Here is a 26,328-nt window from a genome sequence, read left to right as displayed (position 1 = left end):
AGCAGTGGTGGTGGTGTAGAAAGCACACTTCCCTGCCACCATTGCATCTGCAAGCAGCTGTCCAGCAAAGCTTTTCCAAGTGATGAATGGGCTTTTGTTATCTGGGCAAGAAAGCCTTGGTCTAATATCCTTGGTGGCTTTCTGTAACAACTTTGTGAGGCACTTTAGGGACAAAATCGTTCAGATTCAGTTGGATGCCACCTTTAGAACAGGTCCAGAGCACTGTCTGTTGATTATTGCAGCCTGAAGATGTGGGGAAGCTGCTTGAAGAAATGTAGCCAACTACCTGCCCTCTTGACCCTTGCTTATCTTGGCTTCTAAGAGCTTGTGTAGAGGGTTGACTGGGTGCATCCAGGGATTGATTAATGCTTCGCTGGAAGAGGGGCAGATACCGTTTGCCTTGAAGGAGGTGGTGGTACGTCTCCTCCTTAAGAAGACCTCCCTGGTCCCAGAGTGTTAAACAACTATCACCCTGTGGCAAACATCCCTTTTTTGGGCAAGGTGCTTGAGAAGGTAGTGGTGGTTCAGCTTCATACATGCTTGGAGGAAACTGATTACTTGGATCCATTCCAGTCTGGCTTCAGGACTGGCCATGGCACTGAAACTGCCTTGGTTGCCCTTGTTGGTAACATATGTCAGGAAAGAGTTAAGGGGAGTGTGATCCTGCTCATTCTCCTCAATCTCTCAGCAGGTTTTGATACTGTTAACCACAGTATTCTCTTGGAGCATCTCAGGGAGGTGGGGGTTGGCGGCACTGTGCTTCAGTGGTTCCCCTCATACCTCCAGGGCTGCTTCCAAAAAGTAGTTCTGAGAGCCTACTGTTCAGCACCATGGGACCTGCCCTGTGGTTTTGTTGCGCAGGGTTCCATCTTCTCCCCCATGCTATTTAGCATCTATATGAAGCCGCTGGGAGCTGTCATCAGATTTGGAGTGAGGTGTCATCAATATGCAGATGACCCCCAACTCTGTCTCCCTGTTCCATCTGAATCAGGAGAAGCATTTGAGTTGCTGGACCAGTGTTTGGAGGTGGTGATGGGCTGGATGTGGGCCAATAAACTGAGGCTGGTTCCTAAAAAGAAAGAGGTGCTATGTGTCCAGAGTTCTCATGACTGGGTGGTGGAGAGATGACCTGTTCTGGACAAGGTTGCAGTCCCCTGGAAGGAGCAGGTCTGCAGCTTGGGGGTACTCCTGGAAAGTTGGTTCACCACCTTCAGCCCCTTCGGACAGAGATGACTCGGCCACAGTACTCCATGCTCTGGTAACTTCCAGATTGGATTATTGCAGTGTGTTCTACATGGGGCGGTCCTTGAAGACTGCTTGGAAGCTTCAGCTGGTCCAAAATGCAGCAGCCAGATTACTGACTGGGGTTGCTCTTAGATCTCATATAATTCCTGTTTTAAAACAGCTGCATCGATTACCCGTTTGTCTCCAGGCCTAATTGAAGGTGTTCATGCTAGTATTTAAAGTGTTAATGATTTAGGTCCCAATATCTGAAAGACCATCTCCTTCCCCACGTACCCTCTATGGCAGCCTTTCCCAACCAGTGTGCCTCCAGATGTTGTTGGACCACAACTCCCATCAGCCTCAGCCAGCATTGCCAATGGTCAGGAAAGATGGGAATTGTGGTCCAACAACATCTGGAGGCACACTGGTTGGGAAAGGCTACTCTATGGTGTTGAGATCAGCAGAAGGGGCCCTTTTGGTAGTTCCACTACCCTCAGAAGCTCGGAGAGGGCATTCTTTGTGGCTGCTACTGCTGCTAATAATAATAATCCTATCTTTTCCAGTTGGCTTGTCCTTGTCCTTGTCTTAATCTTGTTTAAAATATTCACTGTCAAAGTGTTACTCCATGATTTTTAACTGGTGTGTGCGTCTCTTTGGGGGGAAACGAGCTTGAATGAATGGGGATCATCATCATGAGAGCTGCCCCACTGTAAAACTGCTACCTTTCACTAAATCTTTGAAAACAGTTTAGCAAAACACTTGTGCGCACGTACACCAAAAGTGCATTTTCTCGTTTTCTGCGGGCCCTGTTGACTTGTTATGCTTGGAAAAGATATCATACACTGTCAGCATGACCAGAATCCTCATAAAAACAGCCCCAGCACAGGGAGAGAGAGAGAGGGAGAAGGGGATGGTAAAAACCACAAATAATGAAATATGAAACATGTAAAAACACAGCTTCTAAGATGACAATTTCTCTTCAGTAGCAAACAAATTCTGAGCCAACTACACAACGAGCAGGAATAGGAATTACACACTGCGGCTCCAGCAGGGCAGGAGTCTACTGCTTGACCTCAAGGCAAATTGCTAGCTGGCTTTTGCAATATCAGGCTTTTGACTCATTGTTCATACTGCTAGGTAGTAGCCCTAGTTTTACTTTTTAAGGTACTGAGGCTATGGGAGATATTGTCACTGCAGTGCCTGTGTCCTGTTCCCTTCCCAGGCTGTGATGCTCACTGTCCCCCCTCATCCACCATGGGCATTCAAGTCTAGCTTGGGTCAGTGGATGGGGGCAGAGCTAAACAATGGGATGCAGGACGGAATGGTGCAGGAGGCACAGCAGCGGCCTCTCATTAAAGGTTCATTCTCTGGATTTCCAGTCTCTTTTTCCAGAAACCTGAATAGAAGACTCAGCTGTTCTGGCTGGAGCTGATGGAAGCTGTAGTCCAAAACATCTGGAGGGCACCAGGTTGGTGTAACCTGTGCTAGGGTTACCATCTTAAGGAAGAACTAGTGGTTAAGTACTTCATTTCCTTAACTGCAAAAAAGAAAAGCCAGGGTTCAGGTCTATTTGAAAGTCATAATGACCTCTGACCCAAAACCTTCCCTTCTAATCCCAGAGAGGTAGGGGTACATGGATGGCATCCTAGATGTGCTCAGAAATTCTCCCTTTGTTATTACTTCATAGGTTCCAGTGATGAACGCTTCCAAACCAAACAAGTTCTAGTTCTGACCTCTGGCTCAAATTTCATGTGTAATGTAGAAGGACCATAGCTTAGTGGTAGAGCATCTGCTTTGAACGCAGAAGGTCCCAGGTTCAATCCCCAGCATCTCCTGGTAGGGCTGGGAAACATTCCTCATCTGAAACCCTGGAGAGCTCTGCCTGTCAGTGTAGACAACATTGAGCTAAATGGAGCAGTGCCCTGACTCTGTATGAGGCGACTTCCTTTGTTCCTAATGTCAGATCGCTTGCTTCCCTTGCACTACACAGACTACATTCCCATGGTTTGGAGTGCTTTCCATTCCTTCTAGGGCAATGTTTTTCAACCTTGGGTCCTCAGATGTTGATAGGCTACAATTCCTATCATCCCTGACCATTGAACATGCTGGCTGGAGATGATGGGAGTTGTAGTCCAACAACATCTGGGGACTCAAGGTTTAAGAATTGTGTTCCAAGGTGTCCATGTGCCCTACTTTACACTCCTCTAACTGAAAAGCTGTCAGAGGACATTCTTTTGGAGGGCTGTCCATCTGAAGGCCAGTTTAAAGATAAAAAATCCTCAGAAGGGAGGAGACCAAGGAGGAGGCCTTGAAGTTGCCCATCAAGTTAGCAGCACCTGGACAGCTGACTGAGCAGGCACACACAGGTCACCTAGGGTGTCTTCCCCATTGCAATGAGGTGCATTGTATTTCTATCTACATTCTAGCAATCATTCATAAAATTGCCTCTTTGCATATAAATTAGCATGTGCAAAATATATGTAAATCTGTGTCTTTTTTTTTTTTTGTAATGCCTAAGTGGCAGCTCTAGTTCCTTCCTTTGATTCACTGTTTTGACAGTGCACAAGGAACAGGGAATCAGCACCTGGCTTCCAGGGTTCTAGGTTCAATTCCACAATGCCTGAGAGCAGTCCCTTGGGATTCCTTGGGATAGCCACCCTCCATTTCCTAGATGATGATATCCACCAACCCTAGGCTGTATCTGATAGTTAACCTGAAACAGGTATTTATAAATATTCCAGATTTGATATCACATTGTGCCACTCAACATTTGCCTGTAAAATGTAGAATTTGGCATTCATAACCAGTTTTTGAAAGTGACATTTGTGTCTCACAATGTGAGCATGTTATAGACTTGTAGGCACCTCTTGGTTCTATTTGATTTTTAAAGGCATCCAATATCAAACAGTTAAGATATTTGCATGGGAGACAACATTAAACACTAAACTATAGCATTAATAATAATATAACAGCTAAAAACATCTAGCAGACGAAGACAATTTTAGTAGCTGCCAACTGTTGACATAATCTAAGGCCATGAGTTGCAAGACTTGTAAAGCCTTGTAAAGACCATGAGCTCTTGATTTCCCTTCTCTGTTATTCTGGGATTGTCATTCCTGATATGCAGAATTTACAGGTCTATAGAGATACACAATATAAGGACAAAAAATGCTTCTTATAATAAGTAGTGGCTGGCTGCCAAACATGGCAGCCCTGTGTTGAGTTCTCCCACTCTTCTTCTGTAATGTGTAATGCAGCCTTCGCCAACCTGCTGCCCTCTAGAGCAGCCTTTCCCAACCAGTGTGCCTCCAGATGTTGTTGGACAACAACTCCCATCAGCCTCAGCCAGCATTGCCAATGGTCAGGAAAGATGGGAATTGTGGTCCAACAACATCTGGAGGCACACCGGTTGGGAAAGGCTGCTCTTGATGTTTTACACTAGCTCCCATCAGCCCAACTAGCATGGCGCATGAGAATCCAAAATATCTGGAGGGCAGCAAATTCATGAAGGCTGGTGTTGTGCAACTTGCCTTGTATCCTGACAACTTTCCACTGAGCGTTTCTCCACCTTTTGGTGGCAGCTAATGATGTAGAGCGGGGCTACAGAAATGCACAGCATAATGATGTTTGAACACAAGGGATTTGTTCCTGCATGTTACAAATGGTGCAGGGAGAGCTCAACATTTTTTGATGTTGAAACACTTTGGAATTCCTTGTGCTTGTACTCATCTAAATCTTAAACAAAACTTTAGTAATGTATGAGAGTGTATATGAGAGTTATGGAAGTGGTAGAGCTAGCAAGTATGCCTGCCAACACAAATCTTCTCTTCACAGTACTTTTGTATGCTGGAATTGAAAGGTCATCTAATCCAGGGTTCCTCAACTTTGAGTTCCCACATGTTGTTGGACTATCGCTCCCATCATCACTGACCATTGCCCAAGCTGGCTGGGGATGCTGGGAGTTGGAATCCAACAACATCTTGGAAGTCAAGGCTGAAGAATACTGATCTAGCCCAAATTATAATGTACACTCCTGCATAATAATCCCACATCCATGCTGCATCATGTGAATTCTTATGTGCCACACAAAGGTGGCTCTCTTATGTTTTTGCTGTCACATACGTGTGACCTTTGATTCTGCAGCTCCACTGCCATCAGGCACCCAAAGATCTCCTGCTCCCTCCAATGACTCTACCCTTGGTACCCTTATGCGTTGAACTGTGCAACATATGCCTCCCTGCAAGGAACTGCTTCGTAAAAGGAAGCCTTAAAGTTCCTTCCTTGGTGTACTAGACACAAAGTGGTAGTCCTGCACAACAGGCATCTTTGAGTTATGTCAGAGCACACCTTACCCAACCATCGCTGCTCCTCTTCTTCTGACAGCTGTCTCAGAAGAGTCAGAAAACTGCCGTCAGTCTCCTGAGCCACTAGGGAGAGACAGTATGGCGTAATGGTAAGTTTGTTGGACTAGGACCTGGGAGACCAGGGTTTGAATCCCCACTTGGCCATAAAGCTCACTTGGCGACCCTGGGCCAATCACTGGCTCTCAACCTAACCTAGATCACAGGTTTGTTGTGAGGATAAAGGGGAGGGGAGAACCATGTACATATCTTTGAGCACCATGGAGGAATGGTGGGCTATAAATGTAATAAATAAATAAATATCCTCTTTCCACAAAGATTGTTGGATGGATCATGTTGCTGTAATCTCCAGCATCTTCAGGTGAGGCTGGAAACGAACCTTCTCCGAAGTCCTGGACAGCCGCTGCAAGTCATTGTGGGCAATACTGCACTAGATGGACCAATGGTCTGACTCAGTATAAGGCAGCTGTATACCTAATGGAACCCAGAGAAGTGGAGTTTACCTTTCAGGTGCATGATGCAAAGGAAGATTATGCCGCTATATCTTGCATGAGTTTCTTTCCTGATTCCACCCATTCATTCTCCTCCTTCACCTGCTCTGGGGGCAATATTCAACTCCTATTTGACTTCTAGGGTAGGATGGTGAGTGCAAAGATTAGGAAAATAATAGGTGGGAGGTGCAGCATCTACTGCTGCAGTACTAACATTAAAGATAAAGTCTGGTTCTCCAGATTGTGTCCTGGCAAGGCAATCCCTACAGATAGACCAATCCAGTTTAAATTTAAAGAAATATGTCTCTCTCTTTTTTGCCACTGCTCATCTTAACTCGCAGCTAAGGATGTCAGAGATTTTTGTTGGAAATGGAAATTTCTGCAATTAGCATAGTTGTCCGAGAGCAGGAATGTTGTTTTTCTGAGTTGGTTTTTACATTCCCCTTCCATTGAAATGAATTGAAATTAATTACATAATTAATTACATACTTTTGGCCACAATGGATAGGCAGACAAATAATGAAGGTGTTAGCACAGGCAGAACTGTAGCAGAATGGAAACAGCACTGATTATGATGAAACCAGGATGGGACGGATGTTGCTGCCTCTTACATTCCTACTCCAGCTAGTAAAAATATAAATAAATGTTAAGGGGAAATAATGTATTGCGGTCTTGGAAATGAATGCAGATTGAACTAGATGCCATTCTGAGGAATCTTCCATTGTGGAAATGTTCTAATTTTATAGAAGGCTTTTCCGTTATTGCTCAAAAAAAGACTTTCAATGTAAATTTTGGCGACAAGATTAATGGACTCCACGCAACGAGGCTATAAGACAAGGCTAGGGAAGCTGTGGACCATCAGATATTGCTGGATTCCATCTCCCGCCAGTCCCAGCCAACATGGCAAATGGTCAGGGATGATGGGAGTTGAAGTCCAGCAGTATCTGGAGGGCCGCAGTTTCCCCATCCCTGCTTTAAGCCTATGAGTGATTAGCTGGGAACAGGATGTATTTTGTGTTTCGTTTTGTTTTTAAATGTTGTGCTACATGTCAGAATTGGCAAACCCAGAAATCCTGAAGCGCTAGATTAAAAACATAAAGAGAGCAAACGAAAAGGAAGTTGTTCAGGGAAGGAAAAGGGCAGGATTTAAAATGCCACAATGTAATTCAATTAAAAGAAGCTATTAAAAAAAACCTGGGGAGATTGAAAACAGGACTTACTCAGAAGCTACAACGAGCTTCTGCTTACCAAGTTTCAGCCATTAAAAATGTAAATGTACTGCCTTCAAGTTGATTCCGACTTATGGCGACCCTATGAATAGGGTTTTCATGAGGCTGAGAGGCAGTGACTGGCCCAGGGTCACCCAGTGAGCTTCATGGCTGTGTGGGGATTCGAACCCTGGTCTCCCAGGTTGTAGCCCAATACCTTAAACACTACACCACACTGGCTCTCTTTCAGCAATTATGAGATAAGAAATAATGAGATGCTCAAAAGCAAGATTTAGATGGGAATGATGGATTATGCTGTAACATGGCACCGCCCCTTTATTCTGTGCTAGCACAGAAGTGTAGGTGTAAACAGAGAAAGAATTTCTGAATACCAAATTAATGTAATTTCAATTTCTTTGAATAGGTCAACTTCTGTTACAGGATTTATGCCATTTCCCTTTCCCACACATTGCACAGAAGTCTTTACTGAAATTAGACAACTATCTGAAGTAGCTACGGCCTGACTTAAATATTATTTATCTAGGCTTGCCAGTTTGCAAACCTGAGATTTCCTCTGTCCTGCTAAACCTACTGATTAAGCCAGGGACACCGCAGCCTCAGCTTCTCCTACCTATTCCTGCCCCCTTCCGCTACCTCCTATAGCAAAAACTGACCAGATGACAAGTGTTGCCTTGCCTGTTTTGTTTAGTTCCTCTTGTTCTCTGGCTTACAGTGATGGCTGTACAAATACCATTTGAACTGCATGGTTATCTTAGTCTGTTCTCATCATAATCTGAGAGTTTTCTTTACTTTATGTTTAAGGCCTGGATTCCCAAGGGCTAATATGTACCACTTATTGTAGGGGTAGCCAACATGGTACCCTCCAGATGTTGTTGGATTACAACTCCCATCAGCCCCAGACAGTCCAGCCAGTAGTCAGGGATGATGAGAGCTGAAGTTGGCTCTCCCTGACTTAGTGGTACAGTAGTTGAAAGACCTTGTGGGTGGATCAAGAAGCTGCTAGCAGCGCTTTACAAGAAGGAGCAACTGTGTGTGGGTGACATGTCTGGATATGGGGGCTGGACCCATAATATTGGTAGTGATACACTCCTCATCTTGTTGCCCCTTAGTTCCATTTGTAAAATGTGTGGGGATCTAAATAGAACTGTTCTGAACCAGAGATATCACTATTGCTTTTGAGGGCCCTGGTGCAGGTGAGTAGTCCCATAAACATTAGCTAGTCTGCTCAAGAGGTGTAATTGTTCTGACTCCAAGAAAGTTCTCCCTCCCCTGGTTTTGAAGATTGATGTTGTTCACCCACTTAGACAAACTCTTCAAATCCATCCCACCCAACCCCTCTACCCACAACTGGTTCCAAATGCAAAACTAATCCCGTTCAATAACTTTACCCACCTCAAAACACATGGGGCATGGAAGAGGGAATGAAGGCTGAGTGCAAGTGAAGCTTCATGACACATCAGGGAAAGATTTTGCATAGTCAACTCCTGGAACTAGTCCTTGTGATTCAGGCAAGCCATGTGTCCATCAAAGAGTAGTCCTCTTTGGAAGCATCCTCTACTTCAAAGGTGGGGAAGCTTGTGACTGTCCAGATGTTGCTGGACTACAGCTCCCATCATCCCTAATTTTGGGCCACACTGGTTAGGGTTGATGGGAGTTGGAGTCCAACAGCATCTGGAGAGTCACAGATTCCCCACCCCTGCTCTATTTGAAGGGCTATCTTGCCCAAGTCTTGTCTAAAGGTAAAGAGACCTAAGAAGGGAGAGCAGTTGCCATCTGAACAGCAGACTGAGCAGGCACCCAGGTCACCTGGTCACCATCTTCCCCACTATTGTTTATATTTCTCTTTAAAGTACAGCCCTTATTTCTAAATGTGCGCCTACACACAAAGTAAGATATGCAAATCTATACCTCTTTTGTCCTCTACTTTTTGGTTATACACTTCCTCTTTTTGGGCAAGGTGTGAGTGGCCACCTTAGTGTTCATCAGGGGTGCCAACAGGATTTCCTGGGCCTGGTATGTAGATTGGGCTCACTACATTCCCACCCACCACCCATGTTCTGGCAATCTGTTGGCAAGAACTGCTGCTTATGTACATACATTACCAATATGAACAGTTATTTTGAATCCAGTCTTGATTAAAGATGTATTTATTTAACAGATTTTCATCCTGCCTTTCAGAGTTCTTGCTGCCAGAAAACATTTTACAATAGTTATAAATAGTTCAAAAACCATAAACATAATTGTTAAATAATATTTACACATTAAAATAAAATTAAGAAATAGGAGCAGCTAAAAAAACTTGTGCAGCTTAACTGAACCAACTAACTCTCAGCCTCACCTACCTCACAGGGTTGTTGGAAAGACACCCACACACACGATATAAAAATATATACAGTACACCCCATATTACAATTTATTCTCAAAACTCATTGCAGAACATCAGTATTAGTTTCCTGCCAAATAATACCAGTGACACCTTTGTTAGCATTGCTTAATTGCCTTAATAAGAGGATTGGGGGCAGGGGAGAAGGGGGATCAACAACACAATCCTATGCTATCTTTGTCTACTCAAAAGTCCCATTGATTTACAGCACAATTTGAGTCTACTCAAAAATAAAACTTGATCACAAGCTGAATATGAGCCAACAGTGCGATGTGGCTGCAGAAAAGGCAAATGCTATATTAGGCTGCATTAACAGAAGTATAGTTTCCAAATCGCATGAAGTATTAGTTCCCTTCTATTCAGCACTGGTTAGGCCTCATCTTGAGTACTGCGTCCAGTTCTGGACTCCGCACTTCAAGAAGGATGCAGACAAACTGGAACAGGTTCAGAGGAGGGCAACAAGGATGATTATGGGACTGGAAACAAAGCCCTATGAGGAGAGACTGAAAGAACTGGGCACGTTTAGTCTGGAGAAGAGAAGACTGAGGGGAGATATGATAGCACTCTTCAAGTAAGTGAAAGATTGCCACACAGAGGAGGGCTGGGATCTCTTCTCGATCATCCCAGAGTGCAGGACATGGAATAATGGGCTCAAGTTGCAGGAAGCCAGATTTCAACTGAACATCAGGAAAAACTTCCTAACTGTTAGAGCCATACGACAATGGAGCCAATTACCTAAAGAGGTGGTGGGCTCTCTGACACTGGAGGCATTCAAGAGGCAGCTGGACAGCCATATGTCAGGAATGCTTTGATTTGGATTCCTGCATTGAGCAGGGGGTTGGACTTGATCGCCTTATAGGCCCCTTCCAAATCTACTATTCTATGATTCTATGAAAACATATTGAATTCGGACTTCCAGGAAGGGTGACTTCGCTTGTGCCTGCTTTTGAGACGGGCTCCCGCCGCAGAAGAAGCTTATTCAGATATAAATCAGTCAGAACATTTTTTTTTTGACTGATGAAATTTCTCCCGGGCAGGGAGAAACGTAGAGATCAACCTCAAAAGCCTGTTTTTGTTGGGAGGACTGGATTTCATTAATTTATGAGAAAAGGTCCAGCCAGCAATGCCGGACGGACTTCCGAACAAGCTCTATCTGATTAATACGATACGTTTATCTTTTCTTCAAAGAGAAAACGGACTAACAGGCAAGCACCCTTCTTTCTATTATTTTTTTTACTTGGTTTAAATTGTTGCAGCAAAAAGAGATTTGTCAAATGAATCAGCTTTAAAGAACTTCTGGGTGAGCTATAACTCTTCTCTGTTATTCACGAAATTAACAGCTTATCTCTGTTTCTATTGCAAAAAGCTGTCCTGGAAGTGCATTCTAAAGATATAAACAGAAGAGGGATTTCTATTCCGAGGAACATTATATTGTCTGGGACTATTCTCTTTTTGGTCTATTTTATTTTGACGAATCTGCTTCTTCACGACGCCACTAACTGTTTTGATGCTGGGAACTAAATTTGTTTTGTATTCTTGAACATAGAGAGATAAGGCAGGCTGCTCTGTTTATACTGTGATGTCATCAAGCCTGGAATATTAACCCAATTGTTGCTGAAATAAGAAGTGGTTCTTTATTTTTGTTTTGTTTTGTTTTCGTGGTTTTAAAAATGGAAATCAAGAAAGTGGCTGAGAATCTGGAAGTAATTATGTTTCAGAAAATAATGGATGAGATTGAGATAACGAAACAAACCCTGCGACAGGGCAGTAAGGAGCTGAAAATGGAACTGAGCAAAATGACCCAGGAGCTTAAAGAAATAGGGGATCCTGTGAGAGAGGAGAATGAGATCAGAGATGAGAAAAGAAAAAATAAAGGGAAGATACAAGCCCTGGAGATTGGAACAAATGTGGAATTGGAAAAAGATCTGGAGTTTATGGATATTAGAAATAAAATCTACTGTTTGGAATTTAACGTTATCTCTGAAGAAATTAATGAAGATATTAGAGATAAAGTTATCAATGGCTTGGATAATCTTCTGGACTGGAATGATGTGATGGAGCTTGATATAGAGAAAATCTATGGAATTAACTGCAGCCATGTGACAATGGAAAAACTCTCAAGAGATGAGCCAGTGCATTCTGTAAAAAAGAAGAACAGAGATATGACTTTACAACAATATTTCAGCAACTTATTCAGAATTGATGGCAAGAAAATATTTGGGATAGAGGAAATTCCCATCAGACTCTTATTATATGACTATGGCTATGACAGCAAGATTATTATGGAATACTGATAATGGAAGATTGGACACTGAAATTACTGGACTTAACAGGACTATTGAAGATGGAAGATGGAATTAATATGGATAATGGAATAATGGCTATTGAAATTATTGGACCTAACAGATTTTGATGAGATGGATTAATCGATATGTTTATTTGGACTATGGTTATGACAATAAGATTATTATTATTATTAACGAGATGGATTAATCGACATGTTTATTTGGAGAAAAATTGATAGATATATTTCTTAAAGAATTGAAACCTCTCTTTGACTTTTTGTGGAAAGAATAAAGTAATGTTTATGAGATTTGATGATTAATTAAGATAACTACTGGAGGAAAGTGATTTTATAATATAATTTAAGAGACAGGATTGTTATATATTGTAGACCTATAACTGATTTGATCTGTGGCAAATGGGAAGTCAACATTTTATTTTTTTGTTTAATCATTTTTGTTTTGTTTTTTGTCTTTGAATGTTTTATGATTTTGTTTTGTTTGTTTTATGAAAATTTGAATAAAAATTATTGTAAAAAAAAAAAGAAAACATATTGAATTCAGTGGGGTTTACTTCCAGATATGTGAGATTAGGATTGCAGCTTTACTCCAAGAAAAGTGGCTATAGGATGTTGGGAAGGCTTTCAAAAAAGGCTGTGAATTAGACAAATAAACTACCCTGTTCAGCAGCCCAGCAAAATTTAAACTTGTATGACTCCTTATATTTAGAAAATTATAACACATTGTAATGGTATCATAAATTGCATATGCACTGTTTTATTTCTGTTCAAAAACTATTTGATAGATAAACTGTACAATATGCTATTTTTTGCAAACAATTAAAAAAAACCCCTGCATGTATACATTTAATATAATCATCACTGAGATTGCTTACTATGCATGCCTACCGAGATCCTGCTGTGTTGTGTGTGCTTGTTTGATCTTCTGAAACTCGTGCTAGATGTACACAGAGAAAAGTGGGCAGGCTGCTGCTGAAAGCTATAAGAGTACCCAACTCCCACACACCACATTAACCAATATGCAGAGACAAGCAGGAAAAGGAAGCTCTTTTCAGCACTTGCAAGAGTTTCTAGCTATTGCCTGGTGTTCAAGTAATCCCTTGTCAATCACAGCTCTGACATCACTTATTAGCTAAAAGCCTGAAAGGATGGAGACTGGAGCAGCTCATTTCACAGAAATGAGGGAGGGAGCTCACATTTTGGTGTATAACTTTTATTCCAGAGCACTTAAAAATTTACTTTTTTAAAAATATGAAAGCTCAGAGTCTGGGGCTGGCCCTGGGTCCAGTAGAAATGTACCATTTCTTACCTGTATTGGCAGCCCTGGTGTTCATTTACAACATGTCCTAAACAATTTGGTGTTTTTTTTAAAAAAAGAAGTTTGTGTGGTCGAGTGGGAAAGACATAATGAGAAAATGAGTAATGCACATGCCTGCACTTTTGAACATGTCGGGATAGATGAAGTTGACACTATAGGGAAGAGAGAAAGAAGACATGAGGACATGTGCAGAAAGCAGAATGATGGCAGTGAAAGTTCATATAGGAAGCTGCCTTATACCAAGTCAATTTTTTGTCAGTCTAGCCCAGTATTGACTACTATGGCTGGCTGTGGCTCCCCAGTGTTTTTTTCTATCATGTGCTACCTGATTTTTTTAAAATGCAGATACCATGATTGAACCTGGGACCTTCTGCACACAAAGCATATGCTATGCCATGCTTTGTTTCTTTGTTTGGAGTGCTAATGTAATGAGAACCCCAGCCTCCTTTTTGAAAAACTGTAATAATTATAAAAAGCTAATAAAACTGTAAGTAGATCTTTATTAGGGGAGATTGGTATTGGTTGAAGTTAGCCTAGGCATTAGAAACCTCCAGCTAGAATGCCACACTTGGCCTGCAAGGCCATTTGCTCCAAACCATGCCCACCTGCCTATAACCTGATGTCACATGTGACATCAGGTGTGATGTCAGCAGATGGGCGGTACAGCCAAAGCCTGCTGGATCAACTGTGCTAGCAAGTTCCCTGCAGGGAACTCACTTGCACAGCTGATGCCTGCAGAAAATAAGCTTCAGCTGTACCGCCTGTCAGCTGATGGGCAGTAAAACTGAAACCTCAGATGCTTTAAAGCACCCTACAGAGCTCCTCTTATACTGTGATGTCTGGTGATTTAAAAGATGGCTGGCCCTACCTACCTGTCAGATTTGTCCCGCTAGGATAGAATTTGATAGGGATCTGGCCTGCTGAGCCAAAAAAGTCCTGTAGCCCTCCTTTAGAGGCTCACGATAGCACAAAATCTTAGAAGCTGGTGACTGATATGGAGGATTGTTTTTCTCAAGAACGGATTTATTTGGAAGGCAGTGACACTGATAGGGGGTGGCCCATGATCCCACTCCCCATGTGCATGTGTTCAGCATGATGTGTGAAAGGGGCTCTTTTCATTGGCTCCTCAGTCTTTCAATCACCTCTCTGTTCTCCTAGTAGTAATTCTTTCTGTGCCAATGCAAATTGAGCAAGACCACCTATTATACGCTATATCTGATCATCCTCACCGTTCCTGGTTTGTAAGGTGACACACTTGTTCAGAGATGATACACACACATGCCCAATCACATTCAGCAGTTCTCTCTCGCTCCTGCAGATTCCCTTGCCATTCCCAGCATATTCAGTTTTCCTTGCACCATGTGGCAGCTGCCACAAGGAGTTCCTCTCTCTCTCTCTTGCGTTCTGCCTTCCCCATACGGGACTGAGATATGAATGAATGTTGGTAAAGGGTGGATGGGATGCCTGTAAAGCTCACTGGTAATTATCCTGCACATCATCATCATCAGTCAAACCTCTATATCAGACATATCTGTGGCACTCCTAATCTAAATAAAAATTGAGTTTCTTGGAATGCTGGTTTCTCTAAAGGTAAAGGTGTCCCTGCACTTATAGTGTGAGTTGTTTCCGACTCTTAGGGTGACGTCTTGCGACGTTTACTAGGCAGACCATATATATGGGGTGGGATTGCCAGTTCCTTCCCTGGCCTTTCTTTCAACCCCTTTTACCGGAGATTCGACTTCCTCCTTCCGTTGGAATCGAACTCAGCCTGTGAGCAGAGCTTTGGCTGCGTTACTGCCGCTTACCACTCTGCGCTACGGAGGGTCTGCTGGTTTCTCTACCACTTGCCAAATACCATACTTGAAAAGAGCAACCACTGATGTACAGAGGACGTGGCCCCCTGGATTTCATCAACATGTATCTGTTGTATTGCTAGGCGCAAAGAGCTTCCCTTTAGAAAACAAAATTGTAAATGTCTTTCATCTGATAAAGAGGCTCTGGGCCAAAGCCAGTGGCCTCGATCTTATGCTAATGATGGAGAAGGTAGAAATACATACCTGCGGCTCTGTAAGCCACCCAAGGGAAACTGTGGGAGCAGTAAACACAGCTGCCCAGTGTTAGGTTATGCCAAGCGTGTTCTCTCTCAACATTTGATGTTCTCTTGAAAGCTGGAGCTTTTGAAATTGAGAGATTTTGTATCAGACTCAGCTATTTACTTTTGTACCGTTATTTATTTATTAGCTAACAAGCCATTGCAGTGGCAGCTACTAGCTTGATGATAAGGTTCACGGTGCAAGACAAATTAACAGAATGTCTAAATAAATGATGTTTGTTGCTGTTGTAGATTTCATGGTTTTCAAAATACTTCTACAGTTACTCCCTGTCTTGCAGGCACCTGCCATAAAAATTGCCCCACTGGGTTAGACCAAGTGCCATTGGAAGCTGCCTTATATCAGGTCAGATTTTGTCCATCTAGCCCAGTATTGCCAACTCTGACTGGCAGTGGATTTCCAGGATCCCAAGCAGAGACTCTTTTTCATCACCTGCTACCCAATCTTTTAATCCTGGGGTTAAAGGAATTAAACCTGGAAATACACTTGAGACCTTCTGTGTGCAAAGCATGTGCTCTTATCACTGAATTATGGTCCCTCTCCTGTAGTTTAACAATATATCTTCAGTGCTGACCAGCTGTGTCCCAGGGAAGTGCATAAGCAATGCATGATGGAGATGGCCTTATCACAAAGATATGGAACCTTTGTCCCTCCAGATGTTTGTTGGACTATAGCTCCCATCATCCCTGAGCATTGGTCATGCTTGGTGGGGCTGATGGGAGTTGGAGTCCAACAACATGTGGAGTGACAAAGGTTCCCTATCCCTGCCTTATCTTGTTTCTCCCATTTGGTAAGCAGCTACTAGTTTCTCTGAATGTGGAGATCCCATTTCCAGCTATAAGAACTAATAGGCATATACTTCTTTGGCATCTGTCACCAATCTAGTGCCCTCCAGATGTTTTGGACTGCAACTCCCATCAGCTCCATCCAGGTTGGCCTTGATGAATAGGGTTAATGGGAGTTGTAGTACAAAACATCTGGAGGGCACCAGGCTGTGAAGGCTGCTCTGTAGGCACAATTAACTTATATATATATATATATATATAAACGTAATTGTGATTAACCAAACAGAGGTTTTTATTATATTAACAAAACGTTTCAGCTTCCGCCTTCATCAGCTGCCAACATACAAATACAAAGGTGGCAGTTATAGTTATAGTTATAGTGGCTTATGCCAGTAGGAACCATACCATTCTGTGGTGATGAACTCAATCAATTTGTTATATATTGCCAGAAGAAGTAGTTCCCAGTCATCCATCGTGCAAACTCATTTCAGTGGAGAGCCCATGATTTTGATGCCTGCTGTTTTCAGAGGGACTGAATTATTTCTCTATGTTCACTCTCTCCATGCCATCCATTATTTCTTCAGTATGTCTCCCACCACCAGTCTTAATTTGTTTTCTTTAGCTATAAAACCACCCTTGCTTTTCCCAAGGGATATAGAACCTTTGGCCCTCCAGATGTTGCTGGACAACTCCCAACTCCCTGTGCTGGCTAGAACTGATGGTGGAGATCAACAACATCTGGAGGGCCACATGTTCCTATCCCTTCTTCACACCTTACACCCAATTTGGAAGCTATCATAGTTCAACAGGTTGAAACTGGTTTTTGTTTAGAAATGGGCTAATGTGTTTTGGGTGTGGGTCAATGAAATTAAATTTGTAGGGACGTTCCAGACCTACGATTCAACATTTCTTAAAGATCAGATTCATGCATCTGCCCAGACTCATCTTCTCTTTCCAGAGGTCAAAGAGATTGTTTCTATATATATATTGCCGTAAGTCACTGTAATGGTAATTTTCCTGGCTTTTAGAAGCAGGGTTTGAATTTCACCTCTGGCTGTGATGCCACAAGGTGAGATTTGTGAAACAGCCGGAATGAAATGCAAAGCTACTTGAATTTCAGGTCTTTTCACATTTTGTTCCTGGATCTGAAACGGGGGCCTTTTCTATAGTATAGTATGTGAATTTTTCCAGTAAACCTAAATAGGGCCATCTTTTACTACCACAGTTATGTAACGACAAGGCACTATACATCAAGAAGCATATAGGTACTCCAGACCATATGGTTTACCATCTAAACCTGGGCAAGGTTTTAGAACGGGTGGTCGCCAACCAGCTCCAGGTGCTCTTGGATGAAACCGATTATCTAGATCCGTTTCAATCCGGTTTTAGGCCCGGTTTTGGCACTGAAACAGCCTTGGTCGCCCTGTATGATGACCTATGTCGGGAGAGGGACAGAGGGAGTGTTACTCTGTTGATTCTCCTTGATCTCTCAGCTGCTTTCGATACCATCGACCATGGTATCCTTCTGGAGAGACTAGCGGAGTTGGGAGTTGGAGGTACCGCTTGGCGGTGGCTCCGCTCCTACTTGGCGGATCGTCTCCAGAGGGTAGGGCTTGGGGAGCATGGATCGATACCCTGGACTCTCCATTGTGGAGTCCCGCAGGGTTCGGTCTTGTCCCCTATGCTTTTTAACATCTACATGAAGCCGCTGGGTGCGGTCATCAGGAGCTTTGGAGTGCGTTGTCACCAGTATGCTGATGACACGCAACTCTATTTCTCCTTTTCATCTTCTTCAGGTGAGGCTGTTAATGTGTTGAACCGCTGCCTGGCCGCGATAATGGACTGGATGAGAGCTAATAAACTGAGGCTCAATCCTGACAAGACTGAGACACTGTTGGTGAGTGCCTTCTCTGACCAGATGGTGGATGTTCAACCTGTTCTAGATGGGGTTACACTCCTCCTGAAGGAACAGGTTCGTAGTCTGGGGGTTCTTTTCGATCCATTCCTGTCTCTCGAGGCGCAGGTGGCCTCGGTGGCATGGAATGCATTCTACCACCTTCGATTGGTAGCCCAGCTACATCCCTATCTGGAAAGCGACGACCTCGCCTCAGTTGTGCATGCTCTGGTAACCTCTAGATTTGATTACTGCAATGTGCTCTATGTGGGGCTGCCTTTGAAGACAGTTCGGAAACTACAGCTAGTGCAAAACGCAGCTGCTAGACTGCTGACGAGGACTAGGCGGTCTGCACATATAACACCTGCTCTGGCTCGTTTGCACTGGCTACCTATCTGTTTCCGGGCTAAATTCAAAGTGCTAGTTTTGACTTATAAAGCCTTACACGGTGCGGGACCACAATACCTAGTGGAACGCCTCTCCCGATATGAACCTACCCGTTCACTACGTTCAACATCTAAGGCCCTCCTCCGAGTTCCGACTCACAGAGAAGCTCGGAGGGTCGTAACAAGATCTAGGGCCTTTTCAGTGGCTGCCCCCGAATTATGGAACAGTCTCCCCGATGAGGTTCGCCTGGCGCCTACACTTTTATCTTTTCGGCGCCAAGTGAAAACCTTTTTATTCTCCCAGGCATTTTAATCTATTTTTAAGCTTTTAATGTATATTAGGTTGTCTTTGTTGGTATTTGCGCTCTATTGTTTTTGTGATTTTACTGTATTTTATCTTATGTTGTGCACTGCCCTGAGAGCCTTCGGGCTGTGGGCGGTATATAAATCGAATAAAATAAATAAAATAAATAAATAAACCAGCGTTTCCCAACTAGTGGGCCACCAGATGTTGTTGGATCACAATTCCCATCTTTCCTGACCATTGGCAATGTGGCTGAGGCTGATGGGAGTTGTGGTCCAACAACATCTGGTGGCCCACTAGTTGGGAAAGGCTGATCTAAACTGATAGGACAAAGGTGAGGTGAGGGCAGAATGTAATGCAGAAAGCAGCTCTCAAAGATTTGGAACAGAGATGGGAAACTTTACTATTATGTAATGATTTTCCCTGTGAGTGGAAAACATGCCACAGGAAGGTTGATCCCTATGGTGAATGTAGCTTATAGCTTAGCTCAAAGAGGAGATGGGTGAGTGACAGAATAACAGGTTATATCACCAAGTGCCAAAAAATGAGACCAATTTAATCAAAGAGAAGTTGGATTTGGTACCAAATTTTCCATTAATCACTTATTCTTTATTGTTGCAGATCAGATTTTTATGTAGCAATTTTCTGCAGCTATTTTTGAAAACTTAAAAAAATCCTCTAAAATATTGATACTAAGAATTATTTTATTTATATTTCCTTTAAAAATCAATATTAATATCAATATTCTTTGTGAGGGGAAAGAAACTGATTGGTAAAAGCAGTTGCTAGTGGACAAAGAATGAACTAAAACTGTTACCAGCCTCTTAAGTTGATGGAATGCTTTCAAACCAGGACCTGCCAGCAAATCCCATCCTTAGTGCAAGGACACCATACTGTTGCAGCCCCATTATGTAGTTTTGATGGTGCTGGCATGGAAAACATTCCCGGTGACTATTGTATCAGAATCACTCCAAAGTGGCCTTGTTCATGCATAGCTTTGAGGCATTGTTAAACTAAACAATGGCTTAAAGGTGAACTGACAGTGTGCTAGGGCATTCTATTAAAGTTGCAGGCACTTTGCTCCTCCCCTGCTCCTCTTGCTGGTGCACGGGTGCATGCTAAGCCATGGTTTGTCTTAGCATTAGGCCTGAACATAGGCCATGGTTTGTTTCCCTCTAAACAAGCCATGAGCTGCAGCTAAGGCTTACCGCTCCTGGTTTGGGAGAGACAAACCATAAGACCAGGTTCAGACGTAATGTTAAACCAAATCATGGGTTAGGTCCAGCAGGAGCAGGGGTGAAGTGAAACGCCTCTGATTTTAGCAGTGTAGACCAGCATGCTGCACATTCACCTTAAAGCAGGTGTGGGGAATCTTTGGCCCTCTAGATATTACTAAACCACAACTCCCATCAGCCCTAGCAAGCCTGGCCAATGGCCAGGGATGACCAGAGTTATAGTTCAACAACATCTGGCGGGCTAAAGCTTCCCAAAGTGATGTGTGAACCAGGATTATGTGTTCCATACAGAACTGGGTTGCTGGAATAGCATCCAATGTGAGATGGACTCTCATTTGGCAGATAAGGTCTCCGCTTCAATAGGATAATTTTGTGGGCTTTTGTGTTTTTGTTTTGTGTGTGTTCCTTTCCCTCCAATTTTATGGTATCTAGTATTTGTTCTGTTTTTTAAATTGAAGGTCTGTGAACTATTAATAAACTTTAACAACTACACACAATGATTGAAAAAGTCACCGGATCATTTAATAAGAATGTTGCTGTTATGGCAATGACAGAAAAAAGGGATTGCAGATCTGTTCTGAACCAGGACAGGTCCTTCCGTTAGGCAGAGTGAGATGATCTGCGTCAGGCAACAAATTCTGGTGCACACAACTACATTGCAATCAAAAGTGCTGTGTGGGATAAGAGAGAATCACATTTTCCAAGTCACAAAATATGCAATATGTGTTATCATATAATGCATAATGTACCACGCATAATGTATCAGTGGAGAAATGCAATATCCCCATAACTAAAGTGTAGTCTCAACAGGAGATACAGTATTGGGACTACATAAAGACAATGTGTAGCTAGCTGATGCGCATTCATTATGCTCAAAACTAATCCCACAGAAAGGCTCTTAAGCTGTGTTCTCTGTGTTCTCAGGATAGTCTCCACAGCTTCCTGCTGGCTGGAACTTTTTATTATTTCTTATCAGAGAGCATAGTTATTCTCAGTAGAAATATGCATCTCAGCATGTACGTGGGGATGGTGGCTGAGAGGGTTCTTTAACTCCCAGTAGGACATTATTAATAAGTCTTGGGAAAGTAACCTGTTGATCCCCGTAAGGAGAATCTTCATTGCAATACTCCCCCCCCATTCACAGTAATCCCAAACTATATGTTAATTTCCCTTTGCCATTATATTTTTGCTTTCCATCTTTTTCTCTCTTCACCCCCCCCATCTAGGAAGACGCTTACTATGGCTCCAGCCCTCTGGGGATGTTGATGGACACTTGCAGTAAATTTGGAAGTTCTAGTCCAACCTTGGATTCACACCCTCCTGGAAAAGCCAAGAACAGTTTGGGGAAGAAACCTTATCTTCTGGGTGTGGAGCCTTTTGCTCAAAAAATCTGGAGCACTGACGGCATGGGAGATTCCTATACGGCCACCTTCCCCAATGGGAATGGACTGATGTCTCCTTCAGCAAGCCCTCAAGCTTCCACCACTTACAGCAATGATTACAGCCCCTTCTCCCATTCCTTCCCAGCCTCACCCACATCTCAAGATCCATCATCGCTGCTGGTATCCAAGGGGCACCCATCCCCTGACTGCCTCCCCAGTGTCTACACTTCTTTGGACATGGCACACCCTTATGGCTCCTGGTACAAAGCAGGCATCCACCCGGGCATCTCCACCAGCTCCAGTAACCCCACAGCTTCCTGGTGGGATGTACACTCCAGTAGCAACTGGCTGAGCTCTCAGCCCCAGTCAGATGGACTCCAGAGCTCCTTGCAGTCCATGCCTAGCCAGGCTCCCATCAGCCCTCAGTTGCCCAGTTATACTTCTGAATTTACTACATTGAACCCTGCTCCATACCCTCCTGTGGGCATCACTTCCTCGTCACACCTTCTCCCTTCAGGACAACATGTGCTGCCCCAAGAGATGTACAAGCCCAAGCCAGTGGCCAACAACTCCCTGATGGAAGGTGGGATTGGGCTGAAGTCCGGAAGAGGTGGCTCCTTTGGGAACACAGCAGGCAGGTCAACCTGCGACTGCCCCAATTGCCAAGAGCTGGAGCGGCTCGGGGCTTCAGCAGCCAGCCTGCGGAAGAAGCCCATCCACAGCTGCCACATCCCAGGCTGTGGGAAGGTCTATGGGAAAGCCTCACACCTGAAGGCCCACCTGCGGTGGCACACTGGGGAACGCCCCTTTGTCTGCAACTGGCTGTTCTGTGGCAAGCGTTTCACCCGCTCGGATGAGCTGGAGCGCCACGTCCGCACCCATACCCGGGAGAAAAAGTTCACCTGTTTACTCTGCAACAAGCGCTTCACCCGTAGTGACCACCTCAGCAAGCACCAGAAGACCCACAATGAGATGGGGGTAGGCAAGCCCTCTGAGGGTGAAGCAGAACGGGAAGAGGCTGCCACGGTGGCCAGTTCTCCCAGTGCGGCCTTGCAGGATGGCCTACCTGGAGATGAGAAAGATGCCACCAGCCCAGAGCAGAGCAATCTGCTGGAAATCTAAGGCTGGGGTGTTGTTTGCTCCACTTTTTCTTTTGCCACCCCCCCCTTTTTGAACACCTGTAAGCAAAATAATTTATTTCCTGGGGGAAAGCACAGTTACAGCAGCTGTTGGTGTTTCCTCCAGCCTTGGGTCAAACGTCACTTCCCTCCAACCCCTGAAGCGAACTTAGCTGAGACCTGTTCCCCCCTCCCCACAAAGGTCCATGATTTTGTGGCCAAAGACACAAATATCAGAGCTAAAATCTTAAGTGAAGTCTCCGGCCATTCTCTGTACTGTTACAACCAAAGCATGTCCCTGCCTTGGCCTCTGCATGATCTCTTAAGAGAATGGACAAGAAATTTGAAACCATGCCAACAGGTTCATGAGCATGCAGGGTGAGCCAGCTAGCAGGCAGGGCAGGAATAAAGTGGGTTTTTCTCAGGGTATGTATAGGAATCGCCTTTCATCTAGTGTAACCCACTGAGCATTCAGTTCTAAGCACCGCCCCTAACTTCTTCCATTGAGCAGCAGTACAGCTTTGCTCAGCCGCAGGTGGAGAGAAGAGGGTGAGAGGCTTGGACCAGCTTTGAGACTAGGCCGGAGAACCTGCATCTACAGAACATGACCCTGGTCCAAATCTCTTAAAGAAGCAAATGTGATCTCTAGCTGAGGACATGGCAAACAGACCTTACAGGGCCAGATTCTGAAGGGGCTCCTGTACCTTTAAGAATGGCAAGGTGGGGTGGCTTTTCAGGTTCATTGCAGCACTGATGAGAAAAGCTACAGCTGGGGAAACCCTAGCTACTAGGAAGCTCTTAAAGGTACAGAACCACTGTCACCTCCTGGACGTGGCAATTGACAGTGGGGCTACTAGGAAATAGGACTGACTGGTGGATCAAGAAGAAACATAAAGCCCTTTTATATATGCTTGGGAGCCATTAGTTTGGGATTGATGCATTTGTGCAGGTAATGGGAGCTCTGCAATTACAATCACATTCAGTTTAAAATGAACCATGTTACCGTTGGGCAGTTGGAGGCCAAGCAGCTACTTCAGAGGATAGTTTTGAAAGGGGATGGGTGGGCATCCAGTTGCACAGCAATCTCTCCATTGCTCACACACACAAAACGAGCCCCATCCTGCACCACTCCCTCTCCTGTCAATGCAAGACCAGCAAGGGCCATGCAGCCTGAATGGCGGAGCAGTGGGATTAAATCACTCCAAAGAAGGCCTCTGCATTTTGCAGGTGCCAGCTACAGCTGCGCTTCTGGTTTAGCATGTAAATACCAAGCCGAGAACATGGAAACGAAAGCTGTCCGCGTTGACAGATGTTATATTCAGCGTATTGGTGGACATGGCCCCCATACTGTTAAGAGCGGGACTGTCATTCTGTCGAGAGACTGGAATACATGGAAGTTCTAATCTACTTTGCTACGTGCATAGAGGTAAAGTGGGCTGGAGGGGAACCAGAGCCAGCCACTCTGTAGGAATCAAGAAGGGGCCACGAGTTGTCCCACAAAGGTGCTACAAGACCCTTGGATATTCCTCCCCTTGTATTTAATCTAGAAGTATATTTATGCCTTAAATTATGATGACAAATTAACAGAGGGAAGGAGGCAACTAGGCTCTCCAAGAGGCCTCTATAACATGAGGCATCTATTATCTAATCAGGGTCGTCTCTCTGTTAATTGGGGGACCTTCTCTGTGCAAAGCAGCATGATCTTTAATTTGCTCTGTTCCTTTTTTTATTTTTGCTTCCTATGGTGAAAAAAATGGAGTATTTATAATCTGAAATGCTTTTTATTTTAAGTTCTGTGCTGTTTTTAATGACCCATCAGGATTTGAAAACCCCTTATTAATATTATTAGGAATATGGAGGCTGGTTGTCAATTTGCTAAGCGCTCATATTTTTGGAAAGGATTAACCATCAGTGGATGGGGAGTCACTGGCACATGCCCCTATTGTTTGGGGCAAGGCTTGCCTAACACATTTGTTGCAAAGGACAGGGTGATGCCCCCTGTTCCATGTTCAGAAGCTGATTTGATTGGCAGGTGAATATATACTATACCCAGTCACCATATGTGCACATACCTAAGGGCAGCAGGCTAATTTGGGGGGTGTAGAACTGGCTGTGTGGCATACACAGCTGACCTCCAACAGAGTGCAATGGACAGGCTCACAAGGAGTAGCCAGAAGGCTGCCCCTGACATATGCCACCTGAGGCAATAACCTCACTCTGCCTAATGATAGGGCTGGCCCTGATATTTGCATCCCAGAAATCCATTTCTGTGGACTTATATGACTAAACTCCTTCCATTTTCCTTTGATCTGCCTGCTGCTCCTATATCCAGGGCAGGGCCACAGCATGTAGGGGCTACACATCACACTTGACAAGAGGCTGCCACTGAAAATGGCATTCCTGTTTTGCGTTTTTCCCTTCTCTCTTGCAATATTTTGGCATATTTTTTCATATTGTGACACTATGTTGGGTGTTTGCTTCTGCTGGCTCCCTCCTACATCATTCATTGACTGCCAGAGGATACATATAATGTGATGATGTCACAACACAGAGAAGCATGCCTAAATGTTCTGCGGTGAGTGGGGGGTGTCTGTTATTAAGCAATAACACCAGCTATGGTTCAGCATTTATGTAAAAAGAGTCACACTGTTTCAGCATCAAAAGGACAAAACCAGCACCCTACATTTTGCCTGCTCAGTACCACAACTCACATGAAAATTCTTTTTTTTTTAACAGTTTGGAATGTGCTTGTGTTTAATTTAATTAAGAATAAAATATAAGCTATGTTGGGGGGAGCTTAAAGGAACTTCATTTTTATGTTTGGGGAAAGCACAATCTGGTGCTGCTGTACCACAACAATTCAAATAAAATTGCACTCATACGGCTTGCAATGTAGCTGTTTATGGGTCAGGCATTTATAGCTGCTAACAACCTCACAGTCATAGGGGTAAGTATGAAGTTATATTTATTTTTAAAAGCTGCCTTTGGTCACATAACAGGCCCCCGGTACAGCTTAGAAGAGTTGCAACACAACATTCAAAAATCAAATGATGTATCAATTTTAAAACATACAAGATTAAATGGGGGAAAGAATCACCACCTCTGATCTTCCTCTGCAATGCACAGCCACAGTCTATATTGGTTGTGTTCTAGGACAGAGATGCACAAGACAGATTCACTAGAGGATTATTGGTTGCTGAGGATTCTTCAAGGAATGCTGGATTAGGTGAGGCATTTATGTTCATAAGAAGACTTAAGGCTCAGGATCCATTAACACAGATCAGATATGCATTAACTCTTTAAGCGCTTCTTAAGAGCACATTCTAGCTTTACATATTTGGCACGTTAGTGGACCACAAGGATTCTAAAGAAGAAGACAACCACACATTATTGAAGTCAGCTCACCCTTACGATACTCTGTCAGATCACAATGGGTGAGTTCCAATTCTTCCCCATGTGATCTGAGTGTGCACCCCTGAACATGCCTCCATAATCCCGTGCAATACAGAGAGATTAACTGACACATGTTGATATGGAAAGTGTTCCTTCAAAGTGTTAAACCCACTTGATTATGATACATGCAATATACCATTTCAAAGCAAATATCTATGGTATGAAATACTACATAGCATTGTAAAACATCATCTGCCAGATAGCAATACTGAAATCATTGGATGCCAAACACAGTATGTGGAGAATATTTGAAGAATACTCACACTGCAGCATTGGCTTGAGTCAGTTGCCTTGTACTCAGCAGCTCAACAATGTTCAACATCAAAATTTGCAAAGGTGTATATGGGGAAAG

General features: G+C 43.7%; 1 protein-coding gene across 1 annotated transcript in view; it reads left to right on the top strand.

Moving 5' to 3' along the window:
- SP7 (Sp7 transcription factor) overlaps positions 1–25,407 on the top strand; it is a 58,721-nt gene extending 33,314 nt beyond the window's left edge. Inside the window, exon 2 of the mRNA XM_061615019.1 lies at positions 21,250–25,407. Within this exon, the coding sequence (XP_061471003.1) occupies positions 21,283–22,527 (1,245 nt within the window). The 5' untranslated portion in view covers positions 21,250–21,282 and the 3' untranslated portion in view covers positions 22,528–25,407. The remainder of the gene's footprint in view (positions 1–21,249) is intronic.
- Positions 25,408–26,328: the final 921 nt, after the last annotated feature.

The sequence above is a fragment of the Rhineura floridana genome, chromosome 3, assembly GCF_030035675.1.
Source record: "Rhineura floridana isolate rRhiFlo1 chromosome 3, rRhiFlo1.hap2, whole genome shotgun sequence".
Classification (NCBI taxonomy): Eukaryota; Metazoa; Chordata; class Lepidosauria; order Squamata; family Rhineuridae; genus Rhineura; species Rhineura floridana.
The sequence above is the reverse complement of the archived record's forward strand: the minus strand, read 5'-3'. Positions and strand labels throughout refer to the sequence as shown.